The 19887-nt window shown below is 37.7% G+C and overlaps 1 protein-coding gene across 1 annotated transcript in view; it reads right to left on the bottom strand.

Annotated features, from left to right (window-relative positions):
• Nucleotides 1-19378, bottom strand: part of LOC145690307 (L-threonine ammonia-lyase-like) — a 132319-nt gene extending 112941 nt beyond the window's left edge. Inside the window, exons 1-2 of the mRNA XM_081765084.1 lie at nucleotides 19270-19378; nucleotides 6410-6480 (exon numbers count right to left, since the gene is read on the bottom strand). Of these exons, the coding sequence (XP_081621210.1) occupies nucleotides 6410-6480; nucleotides 19270-19326 (128 nt within the window). The 5' untranslated portion in view covers nucleotides 19327-19378. The remainder of the gene's footprint in view (nucleotides 1-6409; nucleotides 6481-19269) is intronic.
• Nucleotides 19379-19887: the final 509 nt, after the last annotated feature.

The following is a 19887-nucleotide window of genomic DNA, read 5'->3' as shown; positions in this document are numbered from 1 at the left end:
TGAAGGGCTTTGCACTCATGCGAATACCTATTTTTTTTTAAATATTTTAAGTATTTATTTATTTTATTTATTTATTTATCACTGAGATCATGGCGTTAATTGGTTGATCTATTCTAGGCGCTGGGCTGTCCCCCCTATCTGTTCTAGTTTCAAACAGCGGGGAAAACGATCTCGCATTGACGGGCCAGGAGGCAAACCATTTCGATTGAAGGTGGAAAAGGAAGGGCAACTTACAACGTTGTGAAGACTTCATATTCCGTATTTTGTCTCATTCAGTGACAATTATTTTCGTGTTAAACAAAAGCTGCGCCGCCCTGTGAGTTTAGGCAAAAACCATTCCTACTAAACAGTAGTCGCCAGCTCTAAATTTCCAGTCGCCAATGGCGACAGAAAATGTTGCGTCCTGAACTATGGGGCATGTCATAATATTCGATTTACGAGGAAATATATAGAGTGTCTAGCAGAAGGAGTAGTCAATTGTAGTCTAGAAGGCAAGAATAAATATAAAGTAACTAAATTTCTAACAGAAACCTCTAGATCAGTCGTTCCAGCTGAATGCTATGTGACGTCACAATTTACTTCAAGTCTTCCCAGTGAGCAGCGAGTAGTAGTCAGTAAGAGGAAAACAAGAACATCAATAGCATATCAATGGATTTGCAGGTATACGGCTCGTGGATCCAGTAGTAAGAGTACATTGCCAACACTTTCTCTGATACGTCATTCCTTCCACTAATTTTCTTGTTGTATTTCTTACTGCTTTTCTCAAATTTAAAAATTCTCATTCCAACGCCATATGTCGGACAGTTTTATATGGCTAGTCTACATGTTTGTATTCGATATTTAGTGATACTTTATCTCTATTCTCATCTTCAGACTTTGCACAAATAAACATTTATTTCTTATTTTATTGTGTCTTTATGTCTTGTCGACAAATGTATAACAAAGATTAAGTAGATGAAAGCATACAGATGCGTAACAAATTACTAGAGTGCTCCAATGCAACACCTGAAAATGTGCCATTCTTAGTTCTGTATCAGCACGCTCTTTTACCCCGAATACTGACGTATGTCTGCATCCAGAACAGAACAACGATACAGTTGTGTTACTGTAGGTATTGGTACCTCACAATAATGTCTTGCACTAGGTAATGTTTACTAAAGACATTATATATGTTTATAATAACCGTTAGTGAACCAATGGACATAAGTGCATGACGTAGCAAAAGCTGAAGACCATGGTCAAGGACAAGCTGAACTGTTGCTAGCTCAGCATTGAATATGAAACATAGGCGATGTAGATTAGTTTCCAAGCTGTGCTAGTCTGTAACGAAGGCGCAGACAACATAATCTCACTTTTAGAATCATTCATATAAACTACATTGAAACAAATCGAAGTATTGCTCTAGCAACGCTCCAAACGCTAATATTCCTGGGCATTTGTATGATATCTCTAAGAGCCTTGGCAAGTCAAGAGTCACGATGAAAGAAGAAAAAGCATGTAGTAAACCAAGATATGACCAGAAAATTTTGGCTAAAGTAAAACTCTCGCAAGCATGAATGTACCAAGGGTGCATGGCTTCAGGGCGTACTCCATGTCTAGCTAAATCTGGCCACAAAGCAATGGAAACCTATAAGGATAGTCAGAAATACAACGCACATTAGCTGTAAAATTTCTGAGAAGTTTCTCGCGACCATAGGCAAAGAGCAGTTCTATTGTTTCTGCACAAAGTTTAACACCAGGGTTAGTACAGAAAGCTTCAGTATCTAGTCGAATGTTCAAGTGATGAACAGCGCCAAGTTATTTTAGCAAAGGAGAACGAGCAGATAAATAATCCATTACATATGTAGGCTAACTTGGACCGAAGTAGACTACAATATCATTGCAATAAAATAATGCAATCAGCCCCCTTGTACGATGGTAAAGTACTAGCAGCAAATTCATAGCTCGAAGATAAGAGTACTTAAGATTCCACATGTGGTGACGACCTTTGGTGATAATCAAATGACAAACCCAAAACCGTATGTTGTGAACAAGTGATATACGTGTGTCATCGAGATACAAGTCTGAAATAAGAAAGCAAATTCATTGGCGCCACAAGTGTACCCACTGAATTTTCTGGCAGGAGAACCGAAAATCAGTCTCGTTTGGTCGGCGAACAAGACGCTTTAATGTGAGTTGAAGCTGTCGAGCAGTACCGCGAAGGTATCCGAAACGGCAATAAATAACTTGATTATCAGCATGCAGCAGACTACAGACAGGAGCCTGGATCTGAGAGCGCTATTGACTGTGGCGCTAAGAACACTGCATTGTGGAACATGTTTTTTCTGCAGGAATTGCTCTGAGAGACAAACACATACACACACACACACACACAAAAGCGTTCGTCATGAAAATTAGCTAAAAATTGAGACATGTGGCCACGAAGACCCCAGTCATGTAAACTTTTTCCAATTTCGTAATACTCTTTTCAAGTTGTATGATAAGCCTTTTCTACAGAAAAAAAAAACATGTCAAGGAGTTTCTGACGGCGGAATAATGCTTCCTTAATCTGGGTTTTAAGTTGAGCGAGATTGTGAGTAGTGAATAGTAATCAGCGAAAGCCACAATAAAATTTAGTGATGAGAATTTGACTCCAAACACTAGATCAGTCACTTCTTTATCATATGCAACTCTTAAGAGCAATGGGTCTGTAGCCCATGGCAGTCGTTGCAACTTTCTTTGGTCCAAGATGGGAAGAACCAGACCTATCGACCACTTTCTCCTGTGCGAGTGGATCCTCAAAAGCGATGGTATGCATTCAAATCTCCGACAATCGGTATAAGTGGCTCGAATTGACGGTAAAACTGAAATAAATCGGCTACTATAAATGATCCTGATTGAGGAATGAATTGCGAGCAAACCGTGATCGGGAATGGAAAGAATAGTGTTGTCGTAACCACTTTCAAACTAGAAATAAGATTAATAGCCCTAGTATGAAAGTGGTTTGATACACCTATGGCAACACCCCAGCAGTTCGACTATCACTGTGCTTATCATTTCTATATAGGATGTAAGAAACTAAATCAAAAGATTTCGTCGACGGAAAATGTGCTTCCTGCAAGTAGATAACAGCTAGCAAGTTTTCAGATATAAGTTCTGTAATCCCTCTAGATGACATCTGAAACTGTTAAGTTTCATTGTAATAGCGCTGTTGCATATATTAACGTTTAATTCTAACCTGTACCCGAAAGTCAATTACTATCTACTTGCAATCCATCAGCTCGTCTTTCATTGTGTCCGATTACAGTGAAATAGAGGGTGGCACGCGAATTGATTGAGATTTTGGATTCCTTTGAAAGAAGATAGAATCCTTAAGACGACGAAATAAATGTTGGCTTAAAAGTTAATGACAGCACTGTACAACAAGTGACGATGAGGTAGCGTTAGGTGGATGCCACCGCTACTAATAACACGTAGAGTTTTAGAAGGGGGTATTTGCTAGTTGGTACAATGACTGGATTTTCTTGTTGGGTATTGTTTGATGCAGCAAGCTCACTTTGCGTGGAAATGTCAAATGTTTGAGTCACAGATTTACGAAAAGTAGACGCAACCGAAGCGAATGGACCAGGAAGAGTGCTCTCATTAATACGACTCTGCGCCACGGCAATAGATATACCTCTACAACCATGAGCTCCTCGATACACTTTCTCGAAAGGCTGGGCAGTCCCTGGAAGAGGTTGAAAGTTTAACCTTATAATTCACATACCAAGGTTTGGAGGCGTTGCAAGAGTCTGCATTATTGCCTTTTTTTTGTAGCGGTTTCCACAAAGATTAGATTTGCGTTACACAACGTGTTAGTGTGTTCGAAATGCACGACAGACTTTCGGATGGTACTATCAAGCATTGACAAATTCCTGTAACGTTGGTGAGCTGAATGTAAAAATCAGTGGCTGAGTTGGAAACTCTGACTCCTAGCTTTTAAATAGAGCTACTTCAACGATATGTTGGTGAGCTAACTCGGATTTGGTCTACTCTGCCGTGCAAGAGATATCAACATAAATATCTCCTTGACTTACTTGACTTGATTGAGCGGAGAAATTTCTAGAGGTGAAGTTCTATTGACACACTAGGTGATCCTATGTTCTCTAGCTTAATTACCTTCTTCATTCGCTTTTCGCTTAACGTTTCCATTAATAGAGTTCAATTTCATAACTTCCTGATATTTTTCACCTCTCCCGCTGCATCGTTTTCACTTTGTTAATGAGAAAAGGAGATAAACTCATTATAGCACTCGGACTCTTGGTTAGAGTCAATACTAGCAGCACTAGTATATTTCTCTTTAATTGCTAAATATCGGACTACAAGGATCCCTAAAATTTTCTTTTCCACGTTCTCTTCAGTAGGTTGAGCTTCGGCCTCGCTCACGTCAGATTCGGACATTTTCCGAGAGGGTGACCCCAGACCCGAAATGAATTATTTTTTTCCCGTATGAGTGTTTTGTTTTTAAGATTTATAAATGGAAACAGCATATGGTTGCCGCAACACTACACCGAAACGTTCATGAGGAGAGCTAATACTACTCCCGTAGCAATCCCTTAAGCAAGCTATCACCAAAGAATCAGCGTGGGACAACTTGATTAAGGAAAATGGGAGATGCTCCAAACTCCCATCCCTGCCGATAAGTGCACATGCGCCGTAATAAAGAAGAAAGCAGAACAGAAAACGAGAGAGAAGAAATAAAACACAACCCTCATGAGTGAAAAAACAAGAGACATGCTCTGTTTTTTTAGCGTTTCTAATTTTTATATTTTTAATACACTTTATTTGAAAAGGAATACACAATACATATGAGGACGGAATATACTACGATCTTATCAAACGGAGAAAGACGTCCACTGAGTATCCTCTTTCAAGACTCCCAACAACCACCCGTGATTCCTGCAATGATATTCGCAACTGAGAGGGCACGCACAGAATATACAAATGAAGTGTAATCAAATGAATGATAAATGGAGCTGCCCTCTCAGTTCAATCCTCTTCCCGATAATATCTGCTGCATGAGGGAAGTTTCCTCTGCTTGTATTATAATTATAAAACATTGTCATCAGCAAACAGCATATACCAATATGATGAGTAGAAGTAACCATTGTGAATTAAGTTAAATAGATCATTTTTCATCTTTCCACTACAATAATAGAAAACTTGAAGGGGATTATTTTTCTCGTGTCGATTGATTGCACTAATCATTTCACAATGACTTTACTCTTTATAACGTGGCTATGCACTAGAAATGCCTTGGAGTTCTCCCTCTTTCGTTCCTTCCATTACCAACACGTTCATCATTCATGAGTAAACTAACTAAATTCATTACATAATTAACTAAAAAACACACACATACACACATAAACCTACGAACTCAGACAATGCAAAAACTACAAAAAATTGGAAAAAGAAAAGAATCCGAAGAAACCTATTTCATAATTGGTTCCAAGAGACCACATGACTTCCATGCCTAATAACAAAAGAATATAAAGTTTAAGAATAAGAAAACAAGAGTTAGAGGATGGCAAATGCAATTGAGGAAGCTTCTTAAAGTGCCTATGATTTTAAGGTAGCATTAAACATGCCTTTATTGTCTTGAAGTATCTTTAAGACCAAAGACCAAGAACAATGGCTATCAAAAAGTAATGAAATTACAACCAGAAATAAGTATATATTTTTGCTACTCCAATGTTGTTAAAAATTTAAGCATTATAACTTTAACTGCTTCCTGCAATAAGTTCCCTCTTTGTTTTGTGTTTAGCACTGACGCAAATCCCAGGGGGGTGAGGGGGACATGTCTCCTTCAATCTTAGAACTGGGGAAGACTGCCCCCGTAATAATCCGATTTGAAATGTGATTTGTGTCCGATCTCCACAAAGAAACTGAGATGAAATTGATGTCCCCCCTAGAATAAGCCTCAAATCTGCCCGGATCCTAATGTTGAAGACAACTCGGCTTCCTTGATCCTCCACAGTATTGTTTTTCAACTCATGAATCTTTTGAACATCACTTAAAAAAAAAAAAAAAAAAAAAAGATTATGGGAGCGGTCTTACCCGTCCTTCTCCCCCGCCCCCCAGGTGTTGAAGACAGATTTGCGCCTCTGGTGGTTACCATATACATTTTTAATGCATTAGGCCAGGGAAAATTTGCAATGGAAACTCATGTACTTGTGATTCCGTGATATTGCTATTGTATAATAAAACGAAATACGGTGCATACCATGCGGCTTTGATTCCAGTCCATTGCAAGATGCAATAGATTCTATGTTGTCCTGCAATTATTCCTTATTTAATAGATTTTTGAAAGTTTAACATATTTTTGTCCGTTCAGCGCAAATAAATTTAAATATCTTACATAAAACATTCAAAATGCATACATTTGAATTACCTGCCAGTATACTGGAGAAATTCTTTTTTCAAATACAGTTCCATTCCAGTTAAACCACACATGTGAGATCGCTGAAAATAGAAATGTAAACATTCTTCATATCCAAGTTAAAATTTAGTATTTCTCTTATTTTTACATAGGCTTTAGTAAATGATAGTGTTTTCTAAGGAATAAAGCTAGAAACACACATTGTAAAATGTAAATGCCTTAACAGTAAATTTCATTACTAACTTCATTATTATTTTTTTACTGTAAAATAACTGTTTTTAGTTAATGATAAAAGGACAATGCTGCTTTAAGTGTGCTGTAAAAAAATTAAATTTTCAACATCAAAAAGGAGATAATGGAATTCTTATTCCGAAGGGTATGCATAAATATTGCAAATACAAGTATAGCGCATTGACTACGAGAAATAATTTGTTCTATTATAGTTTAGACCAGTGCAATTCATCCTTTTTTCTCGCGTACCCCTAGGCACAGTTCGCCATCCAATTCCGTACCCCTGAAGCTGTTTAAAAAAATTAAATCGAAATGAACTTACTAAACTTAATACACATGTTCTCAGGGGAGTAAATAAGGACGCCGTAGACCCCATATTGCTGGACCCCAAGCTGTCAGGGGCCCCTTAATCATGAAGTGGAACGTAGAGAATGGGCACTACTCCACGCTGTAGGCCCCAACCCTTTACGTACGCCACTGCATGTTTTGTTGATTAAAAAGGATGGCAAATAGAGACCCAAGAAAAGGACAATCAGTATGCCAATAAAAAGACTGTTTACAGGGGGATAAAGTGCACATCCGAAAAAAAAAACGGGAAATTTCAAAGTATGTGGGAGACCTCCAGTTCTACTGAGGGGAATTTTCTCCTCATCCTTCCTGATAATTCGCACACTGAGGACATTGTAAAAATTCAAAAACTAAAAGTAATTTTAGAACTACCTTGTACTCTTTTTGAGCATAAATCCAAAAGTCACAAATTGACAAGTTATCGAATTTCATTTGCAGTGAACTGTCAACAAACATTTCCAGCAGACTTTCTTTTAACTTCAAAGGAAGATTACAATTATTCAATCCAGAAGTACTAAACGGATTTGTTATCCAATCTTGCGTTTTATCTTCTTGCTTGATTTCTGGAAAGTATTTCAGAAACACTGCATTTAAATTTTGTAGATAGTGTTTGATTTTCTCCAAGACCCCTTCAGTTACACTCACACCATTTTGTTCAGAATGTTCAAATACATTTGGGAAAATTGCTAAATTTCCTGTATTAGCACATTCAGCCCAAAATAAGTTTTGGATAAAACTCTTTTATCTTTTCACGCCCTCTAAAAATATTATTGCCAAAGCCTTGTAACTTATTTATTATGTAATAACGTATATACATTATTAGAAAATAAATACAAATATTATTTAAAAAGTAGTTAACAAGGAAGACAGACAACACGATAAGTCATTAATTACCGTTGAGTTCATTTTTCTAGCCGTTGCTTTAACCTAGATTTTTGGGTAATTCAAATTCTGGTCACACTGTAATTTCTATGGATGGCACCACTGAAAATTCTTCCTATTCATATTTTCGAGTGTAGAATAACATTATCTATTACTGTGGTATGTTACATTCATTATCTCTTTTCACTTACGAAAAACGGGCAAAAGAAAGATTATTACCTTTCGAAAAATATTTAGTAGTCTGTCCCCATAAGATCGTTAAATTTGTTAAAAATATCTACCAAGAAAGCTAGCTGAGAAATTCATTTCTCATCTTCAAAATACGTAAGTAAATCGGATTTCAATTTCGAAAGGAAGCATTTCACTTTGTTTTTCAATTCGGAAAGAGTTAACGCACGTCCTCGAGACATCCATCGCACCTCGGTGTGCAACAATAGTTTGGTATGTATGGATTCCATCTCTTCGCACATTTTCTTGAAAAGACGAGAGTTCAATGCACGCGATTTGATTAAATCTATCACTTTCACGGCAACGTTCAACGTTTCATGTAAATCTGAAGTTAGTTTTTTTCGCGACCAAATTTTCTCTATGTATAACGCAATGTTGCCAGCTTACTTTAGCATTCTTTTTGCGAATGCGAGAAACAAGACCACTTTTATGGCCTGACATTGAAGCAGCCCCATCAGTGGATACACTGATACACCATTGCCACTCTAAACCTAATTCTAATCTGATGAAATTATCAAGGCCTTTGAAGATATCATCTCCCCTTGTACGTTCTGGCAATTTTCTGCAACCTAAAATTTCATCAACAATAGCACCTTTCAGAACATCAAAATACCGAACGTATATAATTAACTGGGCTACGTTAGAAACATCCACAGATTCATCAATTTGAATGGCAAATCTTCTGTCTATTTTAATGCTTTCTACGATTTGCGCCAGACTATCTTGAGCCATACCAACAATTCTACTCCCTACAGTTGTGTCAGAACTTGGAATGCTTTTTATTGTCGCGGAAGATTTTCTAACATTTTTTTCTGCTATAATCAAAGCACCGGGCACAATAAGAGATTCAACAGTGCTAAAAGAAGCTTTGTATTTGACAGCTAGTAATGCTAGCTCATATGATGTTTACATGCCACTTTCGATGATTGCGTAAAATTGTGTATTACGTTAGAAGTTTTTGCTAAATTTTCTGCTTTCCGTTTGAAAAACTCAACTGACTTATCCTTGTACTCTTTATGATTCCTTACTAAGTGACGATTCAGTAAGGATGGTTTCATCGAGTTGTTTGACAGAGTTTGGTTGCAAATGGTGCAGAGGAGAAGAGGTGGATCACTATTATTGGAAACAAATCCGTATTTTATGTAAGAGTCACTATAATGCCTATACTTGACACTTGGTCCGATTTTTGGATTTTTGCACTTGCTTCTACGTTATCCGCACTAACAGTGGCGTATTTACGATTTTGTTTCGGGAGGGTCTTTGCTAACTTTCGGGGGGGGGCTTTGCCTGAAAATGTGAAAATTCTGCAAGATATTTCATATACTTTACCATAGTAAGAAAGATTTCGGGGGGGTCTTAAGCCCGGAAGCCCCCCCTAAATACGCCACTGCGCACTAACATGAGATGATGAAACTGTAGCCGTTAAACTGTCTTCTTGAACACTACTGTCAGTTGCACTATCTTCATTTACGTTTCGTCTCCCTCTGATGATAAATTTATCCATCCTGAAATTCCAAAATAGTGAGGAGAAATTGAAATAATCAAAACCCATCACAATCTGTTTTACAATTTGCAAGGAACGCGATCTCGCCACTGAAGTTAAAGCACTACACGAAAAACAACTCAATACTCGACCGAGGATTCGGAAGAACATGTGGGGTCGTACGCGAGGACAGATAGTACGAAACTAACAGTACCGTTCAACAATCAGGATTCAAGAATCCCTCCGATCCGTACTGCACTGTCAGAACAAAGTAATTTTTATAACAAGGTGCAAGATAGTCCACCAAGAAAAGAATTTCATATTTTTATTAGTATATTTGTGTACAACTTATTAAAGAAAGCATGTGTTTCTCAAACTCAGGAGGCAATGGCCCCATGTCCTTCCTAAATGATGCCCCTGTTTGGTTGGTATCGTCAATTTGTGTCAGCAGTATGAACTAGCTTTTCTCACTACTGCTAACGTTGTTACCTGACGCGCTACATAGAAATATTGTATTACATGTAGCATGATAATAACTTACTTTGATGAGTAGAGAAAATATTCATAATCATTAGACATCAGATTTTTATGCATTTAAAATTCATGAAATACGCATGAAATTATGCTGTTAAATGTGTTAAAATATCCATTTAATATGCACTAACAATACAATAAAAGAGAACATTTTCAAGCATGCAGCACATTTGTAATAGAAATCGGACTCGCATAATCATCATTCTTTCCCTTAATTACAAGGTATCGGACCATAGGAGTTGCGATACTTCTGATTCCACATTCTCTACAGTAGATGACTTTTTTGTTTCGTTCAGACCAGATTTAAGCTTTGTTCAAAATGATGAGTCCGAATTCGAAATAAAGGATTATTGATCCATAAGAGTGTTTCATTTTTAACACCTGTAAATGTGTTGCCCGTTTCCAAAACGTCTCTTGTCAATTTTACACACCTTTCGGGAAATCTTGTTTTTCTTTGTTATTATCTTAATTAGTATATCTGAGAACAAGTAAAATAAGTTTCGTAAAGTCCAAAGTAAATGCCTGAACCATTAAATATGATAAATAAGCTGAAATTAGGTATTAGCAAAGCAAAAATCACGAAAAAACTATATTCCAGAAAAGTGGACAAGAGACGTTTTGGAATTGAACGACAAAAGTACTGCTTGTTGTCTCTCAACATCACACCAGACGTTCATGGGCAGAACTGATATTTACTTCTCTAGCAATCCCGTAGAGGTGCACGAAATTACCATGCCCGTAGACAAAAGACACATGGTTCCGGAATAAAAATAAACAATAAAAACGAAAAATTAGAAAATATGTGAATAAACAAAAATACAATCCTCATGAACGAGAAAGAAGAACAAAGAATGGTGCAAATTGCTTTTAACGTTTCCTGTTGACCATTTTTTATACGTCCTAGTAACTTTTAAACTAAACCAAAGAAACGCTAAAATTTTGTATTATGAAATTATTGGCAGGGGACATTGTTTGGCATAGGGCTATTTTGTGGTACCACCACAAGATTAACAATGTTACCAATCCTACAGAAAATTATGTTGTTTTTTCTTCAATAGCAGTACGTCACGTTATTACATATTTCAAATCTACATGTTAAATGAAAACATGTAATTTCATACCTATTGTTCAGTAGTGAAAACTGAGGACGATACAGTATCACAAACATCCAAATTTTTCTGGCCTCTATAGCAATATCAACGTTAAGTGTGAGGGGTGAGGCAATGCACATTCCAAGTACTCTAGTGTTTTATACTTCAAGGAGCATTTTCCTTTAGTTTTAGGAAATAAAAACAGTTATGATCATGATATGATCATAACTATGATAATGCTGAGGTGGATTTTACATCAACATAAACAAAGATACAAGGGATTGAACATGTTTCTTTTTTCAGATGCCTTTATATGTTACTTTTTTCAGATGCCTTTATTTCGAAAAACAGTTTAGATAAGTATCTCACCTAATTACATAAATGGCTTTCAGTAGATAATAAGATCATAATGCCATTTAAAGCAACTCGATATCTCAAACCGTTCTGTAGATAAGGTACAAGGTACATCCAGAAAGTAACTTTCCCACACGTCCCACAACTAGGAAAACCGTATCTTGCGCGATGCGATTGCGTGCACGTGAGAGAGTAAGATACTGGCATGTCGCATGCGCCAAAGGAACTTCCCTAGTGCTCTCAGTAGCGTCGTGGCAGTGGTTGAAGATGGTCGTTTCTATTCCAGCTCCGTGTGAAGTGCGAGCAGTGATGAAGTTTTTTGAATGCACAGGACATAGCATCGATTGAAATCCATCGTCAGCTGTGCCAGGTCTATGGACCTAACGTCATGAGCAAGCAGATGTTGCGTTGCTGTTCTAGCCAATTTGCAGCAGGACACCAAAAGGTGCATGATGAGGAGCGCAGTGGAAGGCCAACCGTCATCACAGACGACCTGTACAACGTGGACCTTGTTCTGGAACGCATCATGCAGAATCGTCGCTTCGCAATAACGGAACTACATGGTCAGTTCCCGCAAGTTTGTTGCTCCTTATTACACACCATTGCACGGAGCGTCTATTGTTCAAGAAGGTGTGTGTCAGTTCGGTGCCGAAGCAACTGACTCCAGAACACAAAGTAAGGCGCATGGGGTCAGAATTGACATTTTTGGAACGATACAGCAAACGATGGATTTCAATTGCCACTATGCCTTGTGCATTCAAAAACTTTATCACTGCTTGCACTTCACACGCGGCGGGAGCTGAAACAGGAACGTCCATCTTCAACTACTGCCACGACGCTCTTGAGAGCACCAAGGAAGTTCTGGCGCATGCGTCATGCTAGGATTTGACTCTCTCACGTGCACGCAGTTGCTTCGCGCAACATACAGTTTCTTAGCTATAGGATGCGTGAGAAAATTACTTTCCGGATCCGCCTCATAAATGAAACACTGCTAAACATTATGTCATTCCGAGAGTTTGTTGTAATTTCACCTACTAAAAAGTATTGTTGTAATGTCATAGAAGCAAAGTAAATGAAAAAAGTATTTTTAAAAGTTACCACGCCATTTCAAGCAATATATCAAATTTAGCTATTTTTGCCATATCTCATGAGTGGATTGAGATATCAAATAGTTGAAAATGGCATTATGATCTTTATGATTATTGAAAACCATCTACACAATTGGATGTAATACTTATTGAAACACATTTTTGAAATAAAGTGCTTTGAAAAAAGTCATATTTTCAATTCCCTGTAACGTTGTTTCTATATGTTGGAAATACGTAATATGATGACCGTAGTATTCGTCAGTAAGGTACTTTGGATGTAAGTTGCCCCACAAGTGTCACTTGCGTAATTACTGTTGGATAGCCCACAAAATGTGGTAGTTGTTCAATGTTTGTGATAATGTAGAGTCCCTAGTTTGCTACATTGCGTAAGAAGTGTGAAATTTTAAGTTTTAATTTTACATTTAGGTATGAAATATGTAATAACCTGACATTTGAAAAAATACAGCTTTATGTTTAGTTGGCAACCATGTTTACTTGGTGGTGCTGAAGGGTATGTCAAACAATGTCACCCTGTCAATATTTAAATGGTAAAAATTTTGTAGCTTTTAGTTTAAAAGGTTCAAGGGCGTAGCGAGATAAATGGTCCACCCTATATATAAATATATTGCAGTTTTTATATGAAAAATAAACATAAAACCGAACGTACTTACATGCCAGCACGGAACAGTAAACATCAACTTCAGAGGAAGATGTTCGCTGACCCCTCTTCCAAAACAGGCATCTACTACACGTAATTCCTGTAGCAATATTTCACCGGACATGACAGAAGAGGTCATAAATGATGACTGGCGTAGTATTTCATCAATGGGACTTCAGGCATTCAATTTCAGAACAAACGTAATTTTAGTATATACACTATGTTGTCAAAAGTCAACAGACACCCGGTACTGATGGTTCGACAGACACCACACGTATAACTAATAGAATGTCGGGTCTGCTTTTGTTTGAATTACAGCGTTTACCCTTCGGGGTAAGCTAGCCACTAAGTTCTGTTACTCTTTTGTCGGAATTGTCGTCCATTCGTCCTAGCACGGTGAACTCTGCACATTTGGTTATTGGTTGTGTGGGTCTGGCACGCAAAGGACGCTCCAATTCATTTCAAAGATGTTCTATAGGGTTCAGGTCAGGGTTTTACGCCAGCCAGGCAAGCACTTCCACCTGATTATTATCAAACCACGATTCAATGGCATGTGCTTCATCAACAGGAACATTATCGTGTTCACACAGAAAGGAGTCTGTCCCAAACTGTTTTCGTAATGTTAGCAGCGTGGTGTTGTTTAAATTGGCTTCATACACACCAGACGTCATCCACTCGTCTTTTAATACTAACGAGCCCAAAACACACCACGAGAAACAGACCCAAAACCACGACACTGCCACAACCAAATTTCACGGTTGACACAATACACCCCAGTAATTCCGTTCGCCATGCATTCGCCAGGTCTATACACGCCCATCAGAGTGTCAGAGCTTGTACCGTAATTTATCACTCCACATTACATTCTTCCACTGCTCCAAAGTCCAATTACGGTGCTCTTTGCACCATTGCAAACGCCTCGGCGCATTGGTGCATGCGATTAGGGGCTTTTGGCGGCAGTACGACCATGGAAATTAAGTGCTATCAAATCTCGGCGGACAGTCTTGCCATTGGTCTGTATATCTGAGCTGAGTCGGAAGTTCTCTGCAACCTCGGAGAAATATGTCTGCCGATTGTTTCGCACAACACGCTTAAAGGGTTCTCCAGTCTCGATTACTAGTTTCTTGAGCGTATCAGAGCGAGACTTCGGTTCAATAGTTCCATGGCGTTTCCACTTACTCTGACATCGCTAACTGTGGACCGGGGCACGTTTGGCTGCTGAGAAATCTCTCTGACTGTATGTCTAAATTTATTGGCAACGATAATAATGCCCCTTTCGAATGCATTAAATTCCTTCCGTTGACCCATCGTGATAGACAACACACGTTTAACGCACCAGCATTTCTGCCCTAGTTATATAGCGTCGGTGAAGTGTACTGACATCATTCTGCATTCTGGTATCGTTTACTTGACGTGTGAGGGTGTCCGGTGACTTTTGGCAACATGGTGTATTTAGAATGAAATGGCACGATTTTGAAGTGCACCTTCTCTCTCTCTCTCTCTCTCTCTATATATATATATATATATATATATAGTGTCGGATCCAGGATATGATCAAGGCAGGGGCTAAACCATAATTTGCCGCCTTATCCAGTGTAAAGCATGATTGAAATCCATTTTATCTAGTGTATACCTGAACTTCAAGGGGGGACTATAGTCCCTATAGCCTCCCTTGGATCCGCCACTATATATATATATATATATATATATATATATATATATATTAGCATGGTGGGACGATGCATTGTCCATATGGATTTTGCCATTTGCCATTTGCAGTCAATTTTGACAACAATTCTGTACCCAAAAATGTACAAAAATACTCCCCCGCAATTGTATGACATTTGGAACAGAATGGGACAATGTCGCTTCCAGGAAATCCCAGAAGATAGTGTACAGGACTTTTTCTTTGGATGCCACCTGACGAGTTTCTTTTGAGGGAGGAGTGAATCTATGTGTTTTCAATGCATCGACTGTTTGTTTCTGGGTGAATAATGGAATCTCTGACTTATCCAGTGTCACAACATTTTCCAAGAAATTGCGCTCCTTTTTTCTGAAGCGTCAAATTTGCAGCACTTGATGGAATCCTTGCCTCTTTTCGATTGTTATTAAGCATTTGTGGAATCGAGGGAGACGAAACTTTCCTTCGCCCTAGTTCGTTTGTAATTATTCATTTTACTCTTTCCATTGCTAGCCCCAGTGTATCATAAATCTTTTGCATAGTAACACGAATATCTTTAATGCAATTTTCAACACGGGCATTATTAGCATGAGTTGATGCTGTTTTTGGACATCCAGCCAGACCTCTGCTCATCTTTCATATTCGTTCCCCCTACGTTGAACTCACGCACCCATTTGGTAACTGTTTACTGAAAACGTTTTATCACCACATATACACCCTCCAATTGGCGATGAATATTGACTGCACAACGCTGAGTTGTGGTGAGAATTTTTTCAATTCCGCTGCTCATCGACTCGAAAATTTCGTGTCCCCGAGCAGTATAAAAAAACGTGTTACTCGTTTAGGCACTGTAACTCAATTGCTTCTACCTAATAAACAAAACCTGTACTGTTCAGAGGCGAAGAATGGAGGTCTCCAACGCAGCATCTGCTTTCCTAAAATGACAAAAAATACGGTTACACCCCGAAACCTTCCCCTTACGTACGCCACCGAATGGTAAAATGCCTATCATGATTCCTTGATAAGATTACCTCCCAGATGCGTACGTTCCGAGATCCGTACATGTCAAAATCCTTACCAGATCCGTAAAAGTGCCATGGGCGATGACATGACGTATTTTGACATTGATACGAGATTTGCCACTTCCGTACCTCTTTAATAACTGATACTGTTTCTGTGCATTTTTAATAAAGTTTGAGCAGAGGAGGATATGGAACTGGTACTAACATAAAACTCTCAACTCCTTGCATTAAATTCTAATTCGACCAATGTATCCCCGGAATGTGTTTGGTAGATATGAATTCATAAGTCGGCTCTTACAAAGTGCCTTCGTCGAACTAGTATCTGGATCTTCTATGATCTTGGTCCATATGCAGGAAGCCGTTTACCGTTGTTGTCACTACCTATATGTAATTCTTATCAATATATATACACGTTTACAGTTTATAACTTATGAATATATCAAAGTGTAACCAAACATCTTTTAACATCTTTTGAAACATCAAAATTATTCAATATGTTTGTTGAGCTGTCAAGTAAGCATGATCACTTGTCCTGACTTCTAGGTTGGGAAAACGGACTAACTCGATGAGATTAGGATGTTGTTTGTTTACCAAAGTACGGTATTTAATCTATTGTTCCAACCCTCTGCGGGATTATTTGTTCTATGGCGTTTTTCATGACAGTTCCATATGCTTACTGGGACTATAGAATTTTCTAGCCACTAGTCAACGAAATAATCATAGAACTGCTCAAGCTGAGAGGATGAGGGGATATCTTCAATACACAGCCAACCACTGTCGACCATTTCTAACGGAAGAAAAGCTAATGACGCACAGATTCGAACGTAAAGTCTCCTATCAATTATTTTTGTAGTCTGTAACCAAGCCCAAATTTTGTATCTTATACCAAAGGCACTGGATAAAGTAAAAATTGTATCCACTTATGGAAGCTAAAGGAAAAATTGCCCTCAAAGAATTTATTACCGCTTCCTCGAAGTCTACCATAACAAATTCAGGATTCCAATTCGGGCCTTCTTTCTTTATTAGTTGAAAACAAACTTTCATACATATGCTTTCTCTTGTTCGGGACAAGGTCAAAAGCACTGGAATAGTGTATAGTGACATTTTCGCTTCATTTAAAACTGTATCACCCGCACAAACATGATTAGATACACAAAGAACATTTTCACTCTGTGTCTGAATTCGTCCCCGACACAATTATTTTCTTTCGTTAATGCATAACAAACTTCCTACATTTTCGTTATTAAACCTATGTAACCTGTATTGATATCCATCGTATCTAGCCGAATGTTTTCTTTACTTGTCTCTATAATTTCGAACGAACGACGTCTGTCTATCGTTTCTGCGAATCCGCAAGACGCTGAAAGTAGACAAATGTAGATTCATTGTTATTGCAATACTACTACTACTACTACTACTACTACTACTAATAATAATAATAATAATAATAATAATAATAATAATAATAATAATCATTATTATTATTATTATTATTATTATTATTATTATTATTATTATTATTATTATTATTTTACGGAATCACTCTTCTTCAATGAATACAACGGCTGTGTGGTGAGGGCATAAAGCATGCATCCAATCATGTGTTTCTACTCGTTTGGATCCGTTCGAAAACTTACGTCGTCCTACAAATGGGACCGCAGGATAAATACAGTATAAACTATGTGCTAAATACATGCATTACGATATTTTAGGTATAGTTTTGAAGACACTCAATGGTAACATTTATATGTTTACAAATTCAACACTACTAAATAAATATTATGTTGTTTATAATACATAGAATGTAAAGTATTATACAATTCGAACAGGGGCGGACTGGGATGAAAATTTCACTGTAGAACAATTCCACCAATCGGCCCCCCCTTTTTTTTAAAAAAAAAAGTAGTCCCTATTTTTTGTTATCCAATAATATTGTTTGTAATTTTATGTTTTTAATTGTTCCTTTATAAATTAAGCAATATACGCTCTTGTAAATGAAACTATATTCAATTCGAGATAGGTCTACTGTGTGCTTAATATTTTCAATGTTTCTTTAGCACCATGGGTGCCCGAAGGGGAGGGCAGGGTGGGGCCCGTGCCCCCTCTGGCTCATGAAAATCTACGTAATATAGCAAAATACATATAATAAATACCAGAAATATCAGGCAATATACCAACCATGAAGATGAGCCGCCCCCTGGAAAATTTCTTCGGGTGCCTCTGTTTAGCACTGTGCATTTCGGTAGCGCTTGCAAAGAAACTTGTGGTAGGGGAATGACGAAAAATTACTTCGAGTGATATCGAGGGATTTCACATACCACACAAGGAAACAACCACACGTGATCCATATTAAATGTCCATGCACTTTTACTTCTATTTGACGTCTTAAACATCAAATAACTAGTAATTTCCACACTTGTACACAAATTTGCAAACGACTTTATATATATATATATATATATATATATATATATATATATATATATATATATATATACATACATATATACAGAGTTTCTCTTCTCTGAAACTCCAACATGTTCTCAAGGTTTCATCGTTTCCATCCCATCCATGTTTACCTTCTTTCTCCTGACTTGAGCTAAAATATCGGTATACACACATGATTCTTTTTTCTTTCTTTCTTTTTACATTACAGTCCTTGTCTGCGCGTTATGCAAAATAAAGAACATTGTTGTATTTCGAAAGCGGAGACCTATCACCTCAGGAAAGGAATCAATTTTTGAATTGGAAATTAAGGAATTAATTATTTTGCATCTCCAATAGGCCTACATTTTAAAAATGTTTTACAGATATATAGGCTTCATCTTTTGATTTGGCCATACTGTGCTGTCTGAAAGTCTTTTAGATCTACCGGCCCCTTAAAATTGTAATGGACCGGCCCCAGTGGGATGCCCCACAACTCCACTATGGCCAGTCCGCCCCTAAATTCGAATACTTCTGTCAGTCTCTAAATGTAAGTTCAACCTGCTGCTTTTCCCTTTGCCCAGCAACCACAAAGCTGGCCTGCTAGGCAGACAGCAAATGAAACTATTCTAGGTCTCTCATTGGTTGCTACTCGAAACGAAACCCTTAGATTTCATATCCCGCTCTGCTCAAAAACTAACAACAATTCACACAAACAGTGCCAGCTATTGAATCTGTACGGAAGTGGGAATTCTCTCGCTTTCAAATCAAGACATTTCATTGCATCTGGCTCTTGTACGGAACTGGGAAGGATTTTGACATAAAGTTCGAATGTACGCCCTACTTACCACGCATGGTGTGACTGGAATTCCACTTCTTATTTTAAACGCTGCAGCTGTAACCATTTCGTATGTGACTATGCGAGGATTTTTAGGAGTACACCATGGATCTTCAATTTCCTGTGAATGAAGTAAATGTAATTTACTATTTATAAAGAAACATATGTAGGTATACATTTGTTTCTCTTTAAAAATTAAAGTATCCAAGAAATTATGAGAAAACTTGTTTTAAGAAATCACTGTCCATTTTCAGGCAGCACTATGAAAATCTCAGAAATTCAAGGAATATGAAACTTAACAATGGTTAAAAACAAAATACAATTTGTAATGTTTAATTTACACTAAACAAGGTTTTCTTAACCTAGTTCATATCAAGATCCCTCTTATTGCGTCTCCTTCCCAGACTCCACATGTAATTTTCGGTTTTTAATAAGCTTTCTGATTTATTGCTACTTAATGCCCAGGTCTGCAGTAAGGGTAAATGAAATATTTCAATTTTACGTCCCACGATTATGTAAGTTAGGCTAGAGACAGTGATAATGAAAAAAGAAAGCAATGTTGGAATTAATAAAGTGGGAGGAAACGGGAGAACACCGAGAAAATCCACGAAGACAATATTTGTCTACC

The sequence above is a fragment of the Thermobia domestica genome, chromosome 7 (assembly GCF_964235325.1).
Source record: "Thermobia domestica chromosome 7, izTheDome1.hap1.1, whole genome shotgun sequence".
Classification (NCBI taxonomy): domain Eukaryota; kingdom Metazoa; phylum Arthropoda; class Insecta; order Zygentoma; family Lepismatidae; genus Thermobia; species Thermobia domestica.
Note: the sequence above shows the minus strand (reverse complement) of the source record. Positions and strands in the feature narration are given on the sequence as shown.